General features: G+C 39.5%; 1 protein-coding gene across 2 annotated transcripts in view; it reads right to left on the reverse strand.

Moving 5' to 3' along the window:
• LOC124605322 (probable phosphorylase b kinase regulatory subunit alpha) overlaps positions 1 to 18,643 on the reverse strand; it is a 250,327-nt gene that overhangs the window by 116,059 nt on the left and 115,625 nt on the right. Inside the window, exon 11 of one of the 2 annotated variants that reach the window (XM_047136918.1) lies at positions 11,806 to 11,953. In XM_047136918.1, coding sequence (XP_046992874.1) covers positions 11,806 to 11,953 — 148 coding nt within the window. Of the gene's footprint in view, positions 1 to 11,805; positions 11,954 to 15,333; positions 15,482 to 18,643 lie in introns of both variants that reach the window. The other variant, XM_047136917.1, reaches the window with a different exon arrangement.

Here is an 18,643-nt window from a genome sequence, read left to right on the forward strand (position 1 = left end):
TAGTCACATGATATTTACATTTCAGAGCATGATGACAGATAATCAAAGGCTTCTCAAAGAATGTGGTTCAGTTGCTCCACTCCAGGGTGGTACTTGGTGACAAAGAGGGCACTCTTTTGTAGCTAGTTCTTGGAGGAGGTGGGAGGACTGTGGGCATGTGGGGATATGGCAAGGGAAATCTGTTTCCGTACTAGGTTTGTGAGATACTGCCTCTCTGTGAAGGCCTTAGTGAGACCTTCAGTATACTGGGCAAGGAAGTTGTTCTCACTGCAGATACACCATCTCCAGGTGGTCAGGCTATATGGGAGGGATATTTTGGTGTGGAAGGGATGGCAACGGGCAAAATGCAGGTAGTGTTGGTGATTTTAACATAGACAGAGGTGTGGATGGAGCCATCACAGAGGAGGTGGTTAACGTCCAGGAGGACGGCACATTGGGTTGAGGAGTACCAGGTAAAGTGGATGGGAGAGAAGGTGTTGAGATTGTGAAGGAATGCAGATAGAGTTTTCTGGCCCCGTGTCCAGGTCACAAAGATATCATCAGTGACCCTGGACAGACCACAGGTCTGGAATTTTGGGAGGCTGAGATGGTTCCCTCTAGATGGTCCATAAACATGCTGGCATAGAAGAGTGCCACACTGATGCACAGGCCTGTGCCACTGATTTGTTTGTGTACCTTCCCTTCATAGGAGAAGTAGTTGTGTGTTAGGATAAAGTTAGTGAGATACATGTAGAGTGACATATTGAGTTTAGAGTCTGAAAGATGTTGGGAAAGGTAGTGTCCAATAGTGGGAAGTCCATAGGTATGAGGGATGTTAAGTGCATAGGGAAGTGGCACCAACAGTGATGAGTAGGGATCCAGGAGGTTAATGGGTAGGGATGGTGGAGAGTCAGTGAAGAAAGTGGTTGGTGTCTCTGACATGAGAGGCTAGATTTTGGGCAATTGGTTGGAGGTGTTTGTCACTGAGGGCTGAAATTCTTTCAGTGGGACACAATAACTGGCTACATTGATTATATCTTCATTATCTGGGCTCAGAGCCAAGACACCCTATAATCATTCCTTCATAACATCAACACCTTCTCTCCCATCCACTTCATTTGGTCTTCCTCAATGCAATGTGCCACCTTGGACGTTGACCTCATCCTCTCATGGGTTCATCAACACCTATGCTCACATTAAACCCATACCGCATCAACAGTACATGCATTTCAACTTTTGCCATACCTTTCACACCAAGAAATCCATCCCATACAGCCTGGCAACCAATGGAAGGGGTATCTGCAGTGACAAGAACTCCCTTCCCCAGTAAGCTGAAGGTCTCACAAAGGCTTCACAGACAGGCATTATCTCCCAGACTTAGTCCATAAACACATTTTCTGCACCACATCCCTACACACTCCCAATCCTCCTACCACCACTGCAATCGTCCAGAACCAGCCATAAAGAAATGCACTCTTCGCTGCCCAATACCATCTCAGTATGGAAAAACTGAATTACATCCTTCATTAGGGCTATGATTATCTATCACTGTGCCCTGAAATGAGGGATATCCTACCCAAGGTCCTTCGACCCCTCCTAAAAAGATATTCCATCATCCACTCAACCTCCACTCCATCCTAGTCCATCCCTAGGCCACTCCCAATCCCAACCCCTTGCTGTAGGGATCACATCCCAGACCCAGTTGCAAGACCTGCCCAATCCACCTACCCAGCACTTCCTATTCCAGTCCTGCCACAAGCTTATCCTACCCACTCAAGAGTCTGAGCCATCTGTGAAAGCAGCCATGTCATAATCAGTCCGGCCGCAAGCATTGCACATCTTTTTATACTGGTATGACTACCAACCAGCAGTCAGCAGAGATGAATGGCCACCCCCAATGGTTCACCCTGTGGCATAACAAGCCGCTGAACAAAACATGCTTGATTTCAATAGTTGCCTTACAACATAGGCCACCTGGATCCTCCCCTCCCCACCAGCTTTCTTGAACTGTGAACATGGAAATTATCCTTACAACACATTCTTAACTCCCAAAATTATTACGGCCTCAACCTACAGTAACCTACTGTCTCCACACTCTCCATCCACAGCTTCCATCCCTTCTGTCCTATCACCTCCTCTCAATTAAAGTCCCCTCAGCCTCACCGTGCACTGGTCTCTGCCAGTCTTTCCCCTCTCATTTTCTGCTCTCCATCTCCCCCCTTCCCCACAGTCTCTGGACACTGCATCTGGCAGCCTTGTCCTGCACCTTCTAGTCCCTGCACAGTCCGGCAGGCAGTGCTCTTCTCTCCCACCACCCGTACCCTTCTATCCCTCCCCCTTCCCTGTCCCACTCCAAATTGCTGCTTTCTTTCAACGCAATATTTGCAGTCTGGCCAGAGCAGCCAGATACAGTGGTCATGTGTGCATGAAGTGTGCCCGATTGTGTGTTTTCATTTCTTTTCTGAAGAAAGCGTTGACCAGAAGCACAGTGTATAAGAGTGTTTTGGTTGTGCCTATCTGCAACTACCTGTCATCTTTAAGGTGAGTAGCAATCTATCCTTTTCATAAATGTTTCATATATCCCTTTCATAATTTGTGTAACTGACAACTGCACTAAGAGTGACAATTAGTCACAGTAAAGTAGCGGCATTCTATGTCTGTAGATTGTCTTTAGTAAAGAAAGTTCCCTGTGGTATGAGTACTCAAACAGAAGTCAAAAATCTACCTGCTCACAAAAATATTCATAAGAAAATAATGTGAGGACTGACTGAATAAATATAACGACAAATAATAAAGTGCAAATTTCTGCAAGTCAACAAAAAATAAAAAAAATAATTAAAATACCAGAATGATGGAAATTTTGCCTCTGGAGCTATTAGATACAGAGAAAGTAATTAAAGAGAACAGAGTTGAAAATCTTAGATGGCTGTAAAACAAGAGAACAGAAATTAATGATGAATACATGACCCTAAAAACAGAAGCAAGTCAACTCTGGAGGTCAATTAAACAGTAGATCTAGGCCAAATTAATTTCAGTAGTAGAATACGATATTTATGGAAGACAAGAATTTGCATATGAAGCAATTAAGTATTCAAATAATGATACAGATGGTAATATGAACATCAAAGTGATAAGTAAGTTACAATGATTAGATTACTACTGGAAGTTTATGACAAATGAGAAGCAAACAAGTAGAATCTAACGAGAACAAACAGTAACACCTGAAAGAGGTGAGATTGGACAGAATAAAAAATAAAAATAGAGGATATGTTATGAAAAATTAACAACAGGAAGACACAAGGAATCAACAACATAAACACTGAACTGATCAAGTATGCATCTCCTTGTATGAAATTTACATTCTTTCTTTTTATCGACAAATGCTGGCCAAGAAAAGAATTTCTTTTTGCTTTGGCATAGTACACAGCAGTTTCTTCTACCTCTATTTCACTCAAGTTTCATTATAGAAATCAACGAATATCTCTAGATTATACCTCAATACCAGTTTAAAGCTGAAAGCAGTCCCAACATTAGATGCATTTATTCATATTTCCTCAATGATACAATGAAATACATGCAACTTGGCCTATAGTGAATGCATAAAATCCATTGATAAAATGGTAGAACAACCAGTCATTAAATCACTCTATCTGGTATAGTGACTGGTAGACTACAGAAGGCGAAAAAGTTGAACTTGTGAGCCTGTCTAACCATTAAAGTCTTCTATCTAGAAAATTTGAGATCAGAAATACCATTAAATGCTAAAACATGTACCACATTAGCTGCATCACCAGTAATGACTCTTGGTTCGGATTCCACATTACACTGTATATTTTATTATTATTATTATTATTATTATTATTATTGTTGTTGTTGTTGTTGTTTCTGTTGTTGTTGTTGTTACACACTGTGCCACATTACCTCCCACACAGTTATTCTTTACTATTTCAATTCCCTGAATTCTATACGCCATGTTACTCAGCAGAATACCACATCCCTACCCACCCCTGTAGAAAGAGTAGGATATGCTGACCTGTCTGGACTTCTTTACCTGCTGGGTATACAACATGGAATCCTAAAAGGTACCAAGGGAGTCAGAGTAGATGAGGAATTTAGTGCCACAATTACACCTCACCTGCTTCAGTGCCCTCACACTCAGATATATACTTGAACGTAAAAAGTGAATTCAGCAGGTAGACATATCTTGAGCACACACTCAGATAATACCAGAGTATGCATCTGAGTCCAGCTCACTGCTGTTAACTACAATGCAGTTGTGGTGCTGTACTAAAATTTCATCAAATATGCACTTAACTATGTCCACAGTACAAATCTTTCTAAAATAATTCGGGAACAGGATGGTAATATAATATAGACTGCACCATTAGATCCTCTTTATTGTCAATCTCGAATGGTCTTGTTTATTATCGTCAGTTCATAGTTATTCACTCAACTCAAGGGCAAGTAATAGTACGGAATGCTGGTGAGCCCAGGATTGATAGTACATATTATGTATTATGCATCATCATGAGAAGCAGCCACTGGATAATAGGTAATTGTTCACCAGACTCAACAAATAGTGCCAGAATTGGGGTGTCTCTCTGCCAGTATAGAATTTTATGATCAGGTACTTTCAGCCTACTCTCATGATTTTAGTAAATGCAGTGCCTTTAGATCTTTGGCCTTTGCATCCATTGGATGCGGTACTCATGTAAACCTATTCACTTAAATGAAACCCAGAAACGTCTACAAGTTCTTAAGATTAAAAACAGTGTTTCTCATTTAGAGTATGAGTAAGTTAAAAAGGTGATGTAGCAACTAAAACTGATATATACACATGGTATGTGATGTTGCTGTTGTGGTCTTCAGTCCTGAGACTGGTTTGATGCAGCTCTCCATGCTACTCTATCCTGTGCAAGCTTTTTCATCTTCCAGTACCTACTGCAACCTACATCCTTCTGAATCTGCTTAGTGTATTCATCTCTTGGTCTCCCTCTATGATTTTTATCCTCCACGCTGCCCTCCAATACTAAATTGGTAATCCCTTGATGCCTCAGAACATGTCCTACCAACCGATCCCTTCTTCTGGTCAAGTTGTGCCACAAACTTCTCTTCTCCCCAATCCTATTCAATACTTCCTCACTAGTTATGTGAGCTACCCATCTAATCTTCAGCATTCTTCTGTAGCACCACATTTCGAAAGCTTCTATTCTCTTCTTGTCCAAACTATTTATCGTCCATGTTTCACTTCCATACATGGCTACACTCCATACAAATACTTTCAGAAACGACTTCCTGACACTTAAATCTATACTGGATGTTAACAAATTTCTCTTCTGCAGAAACGTTTTCCTTGCTATTGCCAGCCTACATTTTATATCCTCTGTACTTCGACCATTATCAGTTATTTTGCTCCCCAAATAGCAAAACTCCTTTACTACTTTAAGTGCCTCATTTCCTAATCTAATTCCCTCAGCATCACCCGACTTAATTAGACTACATTCCATTATCCTTGTTTTGCTTTTGTTGATGTTCATCCTATATCCTCCTTTCAAGACACTGTCCATTCCATTCAACTGCTCTTCCAAGTCCTTTGCTGTCTCTGACAGAATTACAATGTCATTGGCGAACCTCAAAGTTTTTATTTCTTCTCCATGAATTTTAATACCTACTCCGAACTTTTCTTTTGTTTCCTTTACTGCTTGCTCAATATACAGATTGAACAACATCGGGGAGAGGCTACAACCCTGTCTTACTCCCTTCCCAACCACTGCTTCCCTTTCATGTCCCTCGACTCTTATAACTGCCATCTGGTTTCTGTACAAATTGTAAATAGCCTTTCGCTCCCTGTATTTTACCCCTGCCACCTTTAGAATTTGAAAGAGGGTATTCCAGTCAAAATTGTCAAAAGCTTTCTCTAAGTCTACAAATGCTAGAAACGTAGGTTTGCCTTTCCTTAATCTTTCTTCTAATGTAAGTCGTAAGGTCAGTATTGCCTCACGTGTTCCAGTGTTTCAACGGAATCCAAACTGATCTTCCCCGAGGTCGGCTTCTACTAGTTTTTCCATTCGTCTGTAAAGAATTCGTGTTAGTATTTTGCAGCTGTGACTTATTAAACTGATAGTTCGGTAATTTTGACATCTGTAAACACCTGCTTTCTTTGGGATTGGAATTATTATATTCTTCTTGAAGTCTGAGGGTATTTCGCCTGTTTCATACATCTTGCTCGCCAGATGGTAGAGTTTTGTCAGGACTGGCTCTCCCAAGGCCGTCAGTAGTTCCAATGGAATGTTGTCTACTCCGGGGGCCTTGTTTCGACTCAGGTCTTTCAGTGCTCTGTCAAACTCTTCACGCAGTATCACATCTCCCATTTCATCTTCATCTACATCCTCTTCCATTTCCATAATATTGTCCTCAAGTACATCGCCCTCGAATAGACCCTCTATATACTCCTTCCACCTTTCTGCTTTCCCTTCTTTGCTTAGAACTGGGTTTCCATCTGAGCTCTTGATATTCATACAAGTCGTTCTCTTATCTCCAAAGGTCTCTTTAATTTTCCTGTAGGCAGTATCTATCTTACCCCTAGTGAGATAGGCCTCTACATCCTTACATTTGTCCTCTAGCCATCCCTGCTTAGCCATTTTGCACTTCCTGTCGATCTCATTTTTGAGACGTTTGTATTCCTTTTTGCCTGCTTCATTTACTGCATTTTTATATTTTCTCCTTTCATCAATTAAATTCAATATTTCTTCTGTTACCCAAGGATTTCTACTAGCCCTCGTCTTTTTACCTACTTGATCCTCTGCTGCCTTCGCTACTTCATCCCTCAAAGCTACCCATTCTTCTTCTACTGTATTTCTTTCCCCCATTCCTGTCAATTGTTCCCTTATGCTCTGCCTGAAACTCTGTACAACCTCTGGTTCTTTCAGTTTATCCAGGTCCCATCTCCTTAAATTCCCACCTTTTTGAAGTTTCTTCAGTTTTAATCTACAGGTCATAACCAATAGACTGTGGTCAGAGTCCACATCTGCCCCTGGAAATGTCTTACAATTTAAAACCTGGTTCCTAAATCTCTGTCTTACCATTATATAATCTATCTGATACCTTTTAGTATCTCCAGGGTTCTTCCATGTATACAACCTTCTGTCATGATTCTTAAACCAAGTGTTAGTTATGATTATGTTGTGCTCTGTGCAAAATTCTACCAGGCGGCTTCCTCTTTCATTTCTTAGCCCCAATCCATATTCACCTACTATGTTTCCTTCTCTCCCTTTTCCTACACTCGAATTCCAGTCACCCATGACTATTAAATTTTCGTCTCCCTTCACAATCTGAATAATTTCTTTTATTTCATCATACATTTCTTCAATTTCTTTGTCATCTGCAGAGCTAGTTGGCATATAAACTTGTACTACTGTAGTAGGTGTGGGCTTCGTATCTATCTTGGTCACAATAATGCGTTCACTATGCTTTTTGTAGTAGCTTACCCGCATTCCTATTTTCCTATTCATTATTAAACCTACTCCTGCATTACCCCTATTTGATTTTGTGTTTATAACCCTGTAGTCACCTGACCAGAAGTCTTGTTCCTCCTGCCACCGAACTTCACTAATTCCCACTATATCTAACTTTAACCTATCCATTTCCCTTTTTAAATTTTCTAATCTACCTGCCCGATTAAGGGATCTGACATTCCACGCTCCGATCCGTAGAACGCCAGTTTTCTTTCTCCTGATAACGACATCCTCTTGAGTAGTCCCCGCCCGGAGATCCGAATGGGGGACTATTTTACCTCCGGAATATTTTACCCAAGAGGACGCCATCATTATTTAATCATACAGTAAAGCTGCATGCCCTCGGGAAAAATTACGGCTGTAGTTTCCCCTTGCTTTCAGCCGTTCGCAGTACCAGCACAGCAAGGGCGTTCTGGTTATTGTTACAAGGCCAGATCAGTCAATCATCCAGACTGTTGCCCTTGCAACTACTGAAAAGGCTGCTGCCCCTCTTCAGGAACCACACATTTGTCTGGCCTCTCAACAGATACCCCTCCGTTGTGGTTGCACCTACGGTACGGCTATCTGTATTGCTGAGGCACGCAAGCCTCCCCACCAACGGCAAGGTCCATGGTTCATGTGGGGGTAGTATGTGATAACAATCTGAAACCTACCCTATGTGTCCACTCCTCCAATTACCCATTATAATGGCCAATGGTTATTACAAATCCAGAAAGAGAACAGAATATAGCAAAGTCATCCACAAACAACTGGCTGAGAGTCTTAACTCTGGATGTAATGCTATTGATGGCTATAACAAATACAGACATAATTAAAATACATCCCCAACAGACACCATTCTCTTATTTCTCTCTCTCTCTCTCTCTGGTGAAGTGTATCTGTGTCCAGCCACTTTTTTAGACATTAAATCAAAGGATTATATGATACTGGGCAGGTGTCTCCAAAAGCCCAATCTGTGAAGCTGTCCAAGGACATTATGCTTCCAAATATTGTCATAGACTCTCTCAGTAATGGAAAATACACCAACAAGAGATTAATTGTGCTGGAAATATTGTACTGGCACCTCCAGATGGTGAGGTTGTCACAGGTTGAACATTATCATCTGAACCCACAATGGGAGTTATTAATTAAAAAGAGTAATTTCCTCCTGTCAGCAAGATTAAAAACAGCAATGAGAATTTATCTGCCTGGTTTTCAAGGTTCTCTAAAACTGCTGTAGTGGATTCAGTGATTGGCCAGGGCAGTCTCCTAGGCTTCAAATAAGGCACAAGGAAAAATTCCACATGGAAACAGAGACTCCTGTACGGCTGTGTTGTTGGGATACAAGTTCCAACTAGCACCATACATGCTCTACAGCAAGAAAAATCTGAATTCTGGTTTATAGTGACAGTGTTTGAAACAAAATGTTTTGACATAATCTAAACAATCACTTGGTGTAGTTTAATGATACCCCTGCTTCAGTATAGTAATTACTGTTGACCTGACATTTTTGCCAGGTATCTCTCTTGTAGCTTCCCTCACTTCTGTGGTGGTAGTAGTATGATACTTCAAACCTAAGAACACATGCCATGGTTTTTTCTCTTCCTATCATTGCTCTTCAAGACTTTGCCTTTGCGATTCAAAAAGTTGCAAGATTCTCAACAGATGGTTGGCGTTTGAGCCATTGCATAGTTGCACGCTAATCCGCAACTGCAGAACAACACTGGTCATACCATAATAGGATATGTGGCATATGAAGTCTCTTGAAGACTTAGGAATAAATGTTTGTGGCAAGATCCTTCTAGTTCTGGTCACTGTTTTGGTTTTTGGAAAGAATCAGTTGGCTGTAAAATTTCCAGTCTGCTCTGCTGAACATGCTACATGCTTCTTCTTGAGTTCTGTCCCATCTGATTAGTAGCTTTAGACAGTGACGTAGGCAACTGAGTGAAATTCATTGTTCACTTTCTACTGAGCAGCATATACAAGGACAGAATGTGAGATATGTGAACTTGATGGTTTACTAAAACAGAAAGAGGAGAAGTACGAGTGCCTGCTTGAGCAAGGTTTACTAACACAGGAAGAGGAGAACTAAATGGATCCATTTGAGTTTAGTTCAATGTGTGTCACAGAGAACTCATTATCTGATGTAACCAACTTATGATCTTGTAGTTGTCATTTTTTTCCTGGATTTCATCAGTTCTCCCTTTTTTACGATGGTGCCAATTTAGAATGAGGCATGCAACAACAAATGCTGGAGTTGTGGTGATCTGTGAAACTGTTTTGGTTCAACAGCAGATTTGTTAGTAATTTTATTTTTGCAAGGGCACTTTTATGAGCATTTATATTAATACCCATGGCCTGAGTCGGCTTTGCTAAAAACTTTTTCTCAGTATTTTTATTGAGGGTGGCTGTGACAGATGTAGGAAGCTGAAGGGACTTGTATTCCTTCTTTACCTTAGTATGTGATATGTTTTTTGCACCTTCAGCTCCTGGATCCTTCTCTTTACGAAAGATGAGGCATTACATATTCCCACCTAGTGTTCACCTAGGCAGTTCAAATGGAAGTATGGGCCAGTGCATTAGATTTATTCAGCAAGATGGAGAATTTCACATTTTCCACATGTTTCCGGACCATTACAGCTCTTAGTGATTTGCTCAAATTTCTGTCAATTAAAGCACCATAAGGTTTGAGATATTTGGTCTTACTTTTAGCCAAATAAATACAGCTATTATATATTGTAGGACAACTTGTGAGTCAATCATCAGAGAGAATGCTACTCCCCCTCCCTTTTTTCTTTTTAAATACCATTAATCGACACATTACGTTATGAACTTCAATGACTTCTTTGTTTAACCACTTCTCCTGATCCTCTATAATGTCTACCTGAAATGCTGTGTGTAGCTCTTAATTTGGACTATGCCTGATCAGGAGGTCTACACTTTTTTTTACCTCAATAACTATCCACACCATTGACACACTGCTCCTTGAAGTTGGTAATTTTACAGTTCAGTGTCAACTCAAGATACGGTGACACGCAACATTTCAATGTTGTAGTGTGCAGTAATTGCATGGCTAGAGCTTAGAGCTGATAGTTCTGGCAGTGATCACGAGTCCCCAATTCAGAAACCCCAAGTTTGCCAGACCGATGGACGGCAATGTCTGGCTGAATTCCCTGGTGTTTACACCATTTGGCTTGATGCAGTAGGCATCTATGGTGTGTCAAAATACTACTACCTGGTAAGCAGAGAAAGAGCAAATAGCCTTCAGTGTAGCATATGGGACAATAGGCCCATTTAGAATGTTCAATAAATGCTTATCTTAAGTACAAATTAGCAGTATCATGAAATAATTAACTTTAGGGAGTTTTAGCCATGTTCTGTGGAATGCTTACAGTGATTATGTGGAAATATACAAAGTAAACGGCAATTCAAAATGAATCTAGTTGTAACAAATGACTAACTATTTAATGCATAGTGATACAAGGATAACAATTAGAATGTAAAAGGTAAATTACAACACTCACCAAATAGCTGATGCAATGAGTTGTCAATAACAGGCACATGAAAAATAATAACTTTTGGGCAAATCCTTTGAGAAGCCCCCCCCAGCCCACCCCACCAAACACAAACACAAACACACACACACACACACACACACACACACACACACACACACACACACACACACGTGCACATGTGCACACTCATCAAAGCCTATGCATTAACTATCTATACACACAATTAAGTTTGTACAGAACATCTAGAGTGGGAGTCCTATTCACACTTGCCCGGTTTTTATATCATTAATGGCAATTGTTAATGTTAAAGCTATATTTCACATTATTTTGACAGACTTACCAAAATTTTATGTCTATAGTAATTTTTTATCTGCTAAATGCTGCAAGAGGCACTTTACCCTCAGCACATTTTCGCTCCTTCCTGTAAAGACTGTGCACAATCCATGCTATACTAACTAAAATAACATCCTGATTTCCACAACTGAATACGTAGCCCAAAAAGGCTTATATTCAAAAATCAGGCAATACTCCATTATACATGGTGTCTTTGACATAAAAACAAAGATGGGTGTCAGTCATACAGTGGACAGAGATCTAATGATAAGTAAATGTGAAAAGCATAAATTTTATGTACAACATTTCAAAGCTTTTAATTAAATGGATGAAGGTGAATTGTTTTCTTCATACAATTATTTCCTGTACATAATCAGTAAAAGTACAAACATTTGACTCCATAATTGTTCTCAGGCATTTTCCCGTAAATTCAGTAATATTTGTAAAGGAATTATTTTGTAAAAATCAAATTATATGTTTACCTAGCAAGCCATTGTGGCCAATTATTGTGACTGTCGGCCTCCCCAGCATGTGTCGCCAATTCATGGTAAGAAAAGCTAGGTCATTCTTGAAATTGTTGATGAGCAGGTCAACATCATTTACCGTATAATATTGTTCCGTGTCAAACTTCTAAACTTCATCAAGTAGAAAAAAAAAAAAAAAAAAAGACATGGATGGATTATTTAAGGAGCACAAAATACACCTGCAATATCTAAAAGGTGAAACTTAAGAAGGAAGCACAAACATGGGAATGTGACAGTATCATTCATACAGTGATATATTCAAATGCATGCACTATTGCACATATGCACGAGTGAATGTTTTCCCTCAGGCACTTGCGCATACAGACTTGCACACAGACATATATATGCACATGCACACGCTCATGCAAATACACATAGGTACAGAGCATGAATTAATGCGAGGGCTGTCCACAAAGCAACTTCCATTTCTATTTCTATTCATGGCAGTGCTATGATCCCAGTTCCGAGCATGTGCGGCAGTTACTCTGACTCAAGGAGAAGACATGTACGCCATTTTCAGATCGCTGCTGCCGACGTGTGCTTTGTAGTGCTTCTTTAGTGTGTCAGCTGTAATTGAAAATGCCACTATGTGTGAAATCAGATCTGTGATTTGTTTTCTAAATGTAAAGAAAGTTAAACCAATGGAAATTCATCGGTAAATTTGCCAGGTTTATGGACAAAATGCTATGAGTGATTCAATGGTTAGAAGATGGGTCAGACTGTTCCATGAAGAACGTGATCAAGTGCACATTGAAGAATGAAGTGGATGTCCGTATGTGGTTACTGATGAACTGGTTCACACAATTGAAGATTAAGCACAACCATAAGTTTACACTTAATGCCCTTGCTATGCAAGTTCCGCAAATCTCACGATCACTAACTCATGAAATTGTTACTGAAAATTTAAATTTCGAAAACTTTGTTCAAGTCGGGTACCCAAAATTCTTACTGAACAACACAAAAAACAATGGACTGGCAGTGCACTTCAGTTTTCGACATGCTACAATGAAGAAGGCAATGGTTTTCTTTCTCAGATAGTCACGGGGGATGAAACTTGGGTATCATACAACACCCCTGAAACAAAACGGCAATCAATGGAATGGAGGCACACTTCACCCCCATTGAAGGTTAGGCCTAAGCAAATCTTGACACCTTGAAAAGTCATGTGCACCGTTTTTTGAGACAGAAAAGGCATTTTGCTGATTGATTTCTTAGCACGAGGCCAAACAATCAATGCACATGTTTACTGCGAGACCATTAAGAAATTGCGCTGCACAATACCCCATGGTTGAATACACAGGCAGGAACCTTCTATGAATAAGGTATACAAAAACTTGTGCCACGCTATGACAAGTGCCTACAAAATTTTGGAAACTATGTAGAAAAGTAGTTTAACAGTTGTAGATTTTTGTATGATAAATATTTTTTCTGCATCTGTGCACGTTTGTTTTATATAACCAAATGGAACTTATTTCGTGGGCGTACCTCGTATAAAAAAAGAGAAACACAGACTGAATTAATGTGGCAAAAATTTAAATGCATATGAAGTTGCAGTTCCCATGTGGTGGAGAATCTGTCTTTCAGCTGACAGAAGTAGTAAGCATGCGGCACTCAGTAACAGTTAACTTACTAGAGGAACTTTTAAGTATCAGCATTTACACGAAATTTGTTCATGGATTTATTTCGTTTTGTTCCCAAAAATTAAGTTTTTCATTTTGTTAATGTATTGCATATGTTGTGCAAACAGAAAATTAAGGTAACAAATGTGAATGAAGATATTGCAACAGTTATCAAAACAATTTAGCACATAATTCACATGGAGTTGCCTCTTTTGAAGAAACTATTCAAAATTTTTATATGTATGCAATACAACATTAAAAATGAACAACTTTTTACTCTGGGGGAAGAAAAATTAATGATTTCACTACATAAATAGACAAACGATAATAGCAAAAGCCAAAGAAAATTCATTTCACTTGAATTCTCCCTCTACGATTCTTCTGGCAAAATTTTTCTTGAATGGATAATTATGACATTTTGAAAAAGTTTACTATCTGCTTCGAGACAGTGGAACATATTCATATTAATTACGAATTGTTTTATGCAAAAGTCTGAACATAAGATAGCACATCAATTATCAGTTAGAGATATAAAATGGTTAGAAACAACTACTTATATTCCATACAACTTGTTTCACTATCTCACTTGAGCAAGTTTTTTTTCTGAAATTTAGTGCATAATACAGATGCATCATATGTACACACATACTAATATTTTAGTACATGCTTTTTATTACTGAGCTGAAGAAAAGTGCTACTAGTTTTTCAAATTTTAAATGCAATCAAAAGTATTAAAGAGTCATGCCAACTGGCCTAACGACTGTATTAAAGGAAAGGCCCAAAATAATACACCAAACAAACTGAGGTAAAAAGATATATACACACTCAATGTAAAAATAAAAATGAAATATAACAAACATTTGTGACTAAAGAAGTGTCTTCTTGTCAGGTGTTGAAAGAAACAACTATAATGATGCTAAAGCCATGTGCAACATTGTGTATTTGTCAGTCTGCTAAAGTTGCTCCCATTTTGCTGACTGACAAGTAATCACACCTCTTTGGCCAAAGATATTACTAAAAATAATAAGAAATGATCTTTTTACAATGACAAGATTCCATAATCATTGATTTCTTTTCTTCCCATGGAAAATTGTTATCTCTAATACATCCACGTTGTGTTAACTTACTCTACTATACTTCTGTGCTAATTTTCTCTAGTATATTATTGTTGATTTCACTCTCTCTCTTTCTAAAATTCTGGCTACAAGATGAGACTTTAATAATAAAATCAAACTATGTAACATTTTATAAAGGTACACATGAAACCCTTCTTCAAACACAATTAATAGACCATGAGTCACAGATTTACATTCTTCTAAACTTCCATTCAAACAGAACTGCAACTCTGTAAAACACTATTATTTTTATGACTGTCATCAGGTCTTCTGGGATCCAAATCATATTAATACTTCAGCATAAACAGGTGCAGTGAATTACTATGGCATAGAAAAAAATTGCTAAGAATTAAATTCACTTTGGTTAAAACATAATCATCAGTTTTCTCCAGCATGTATATTCAGTGTATCTTCATATATATGCTGTATCAGATCAGTTGTACTGTCAGTCAGAAAGGACAGCAACTAGTGATTAATTGTCCTATTACTCGCTGAGTGGGGAGGTTTACATGCTCTAACACCAACATTAATTTGTTTAGTTGACATACATACATACACATCCAGGGCACAAAACTTGCTGCACATTCCAGACAGGTAATTTAGATTGGTTTCTGTTTATTAGTAGATAAATCTCAGCTTATTATTTTTCCACTCTGTCAAAAGACCACATCAGAATGGATTATTCACTGTACGGTGCATCAGTATATTTAAAAGGAAACTGTTGAACACCAAACAATAAATGCAACAAATACCTAAGTGAACACTTCTTATTATCATCACAACAAGTGGACGGCCAAGCATATTCTGCCACGCTGACTTCAGAAAGTTAAATTCATTCTTGAAAATATCGATCATCAATTCATAATCAGAAGCTATGTAGAACTGTGTCAGATCAGTTAGCTAAAAGCAAAAAGAATAGCAAATGCTGCACTAAAGATAAAGTGACAAAAATTAACAAAAGGAAATAACTTATTAATATGAATATCAATAAAATAAATGAGGTTCTTACATTAAAGTGAGCAAAACTGTATAATCGAGACACCATTGGAAAAGATTATTGTGGACACAAAAACATCAACAACAGGAAGGTACAAATGGCTATAGTCTGCATTCATTATAACAGAGGAAAAAGAAGCACAACAGGATGTACTGTGAAGCTGTCATTCTTTTATTGTGAAATTAGTCTGGGTACGAGCTTTCAGCCATTATAGACGTACCTACATCAACAGTTTGTAATGTCAAATGAATACATGACAAACTGTCAATAGCTCATGTATGGCAGAGTTTTAAGTTGGACTGACAACAGAGGATTGAAAAAGTAATTTGGTCAAATCAATAGTTTTTAGTACCACCCGCATCAAAGGACTCCTCAGTGTGACAGTATCTATTTTTAGCACTATTGCCCTCCAAAGCAAGGGAATAAATCAATATTTTCTTCTAGGCGAACACCACAGTCTGGTGACAGCCTCGACGTGGTCTACCCCCCCAGTATCGTGCCGCACAACGATCGCATTGCGAGAAGAAAATCGAAATGCTCAGAACGAGCTGCGACACGAGAAGCAAATGTCACCACCAAACGGCGGCCGGACGTAGTAATACCTCCCGGCCCTTACAGGCGAAGTTACGCAAGAGAGCGAGACAAATGCCTCAGTTTCCCCCCCGGAGCCAAGTGCGTGGACGAATACGTATATGCCAAGTTAACATAGAAGGATACACGAGGACAAAAGGAGACATCCTCACAAAGCTACTAACAGAAGAAAAAATTGATGTGCTGACCCTGCAGGAAACACATCTATCAGAAGAAAATATCTCGAGACTTCTAATACCAGGCTATGAAATTGTGGGCTATAAAGCCCATAATAAACACGGTATTGCAACACTGATCAAGAAAGAACTGGTTGATAATATTGAGGAAACTATGCACCACGAATTTGCCGTGGGAATCAAACTAAACGATATGACTGTGTATAACGTGTACAAGCCACCTTCAGATAAATGGGAACAACCTGTTTTACCTAACCCACAACACCCTGCAGTCATAATTGGTGATTTTAACTCCCACCACCCCAGATGGGGCTATCAGTCTTGCGACAAAGAAGGACTCATGCTGGCAGACTGGGCAGATATAAATAATTATACATTAATATACGATGCAAAAGATACCCCCATCTTCTGTTCAGGAGCGTGGGGCACAACATCAACGCCCGATCTTTGTTTTGTCTCATCTGGAGAAACTGGAATAGCACTTCCGTCCAAGAGAACTGTACTGAGCCGTATTCCTCGGAGCCAACACAGACCAGTTATTATAGACCTTGGGATCCAAATACCAGTAATAAAGAGCCCCCCTATAGCCCGCTGGAACCTCAGGAAGGCTAACTGGGTTAAGTTTAAAGATACCATTGAAAATAATGTAAACAGAATTCCCCTAATTCCAGAAAATTACGACAGATTTACAAAGTTAATTATTAAAGCGGCACATAACTCAATACCAAGAGGAGCGCGGAAAGAATACATCCCATGCTGGACAAAGGAGTGCGAACAACTACTCGATGAATATAACAAAACATAGAATCCAGAACTAGGAGAACAGCTCATAAGAGCTATGGACGAGGAACGCAAACAGAGATGGCAAAAGCGGATAGAACAAATGGACTTTACGCACTCCTCACAGAAGAGCTGGAGTCTACTGAGGAAACTTGGTGGAGCACAATTCAAGGGACGGAACATCAATAATAAAATGACCCCTAACAAGATATGCTCTTCTATACTACAAACATCCAGAATCCATGCCTCCGCCTCGAAGAAAAAAGAACTGCACCAACTGATGAACGAAGAGCTAGATGCAAGCGAGGAGGAAGCAGGTTTAGCGAACTGGGTAACACAAGAAGAGATAAATATAGCACTAAAGAAAATGTCACCTGGTAAAGCAGCTGGCTGTGACGGCCTTCTTCCAGAATTCTTGAAGAACCTCGGGCCAAAGGGAAGAGCATGGCTGTCTTCTCTTTTCTCTAATATCATAGATACCAGCTGGTTATCAAAGCAATGGAAAAACGCACAAGTCATAGCCATCCAGAAACCAGGGAAAACAGGAGAGAATGCTAAAGATTATAGACCGATATCTTTATTGTGCACCACTTACAAGTTGTTTGAACGAGTCATCCTAGGCAGAATAGAAAGTAAAATAGAAGCTGCTCTTCCCCCAGAGCAAGGCGGTTTTCGAAAAGGAAGAGATTGTTGCGACCAAGTTCTCGCCCTAACCACTTTCATTGAAAGAGGTTACCAAAACAAAAAGAAAACGGGCATGGTATTATTAGATCTCACCTCAGCATACGACACCGTATGGACAAAAGGGATACTGTATAAACTGTCAAAAGTCGTGAAATGCAAGAAGATCATAGATCTAGTCCGAAATATGTTGATAAACAGGAAATTCAAGGTATCTCTGAATGGGAAAACAAGCAGCTACAGGACACTACAAAATGGTCTCCCCCAAGGGTCTGTGCTGGCTCCATGCCTTTTCAATTTATACATAGCGGACATCCCAAACCTGGAATCTCGTTCTTTTATGTATGCAGATGACATCGCTATCGCGGCTCACGCCAACACTTTCGAAGAACTGGAAGAAATTTTAAACAGGGATCTGGAACGACTACAACAATATTATGACAACTGGCACCTCAAAGTAAATCCGACTAAATCCGTGGCATCAATAATGCACTTGTGTAACAAAGATGCAAATCGTGAGCTAAAAGTGCAAATAAAAGGTAAATTGTTGAAAAACGATAGAACGCCAAAATATCTGGGTGTTAAGTTAGATCGCACTCTCACATATAAGAGCCACCTGTACGAAGTCGCCCAAAAAATGAAAACAAGAAACAACATCATAATGAAACTGGCAGGAACAACCTGGGGATGTTCCACTGAAACTCTACGCACATCAGCACTGGCACTTCTGTATAGTGTAGCGGAATATTGCGCACCCGTCTGGGCCCGCAGTAGGCATGTCAGATATATTGATGTGCAACTTAACGAGACAATGAGGCTCATAACAGGAACAGTAAG

The sequence above is a fragment of the Schistocerca americana genome, chromosome 3 (assembly GCF_021461395.2).
Source record: "Schistocerca americana isolate TAMUIC-IGC-003095 chromosome 3, iqSchAmer2.1, whole genome shotgun sequence".
Taxonomy (NCBI): Eukaryota; Metazoa; Arthropoda; class Insecta; order Orthoptera; family Acrididae; genus Schistocerca; species Schistocerca americana.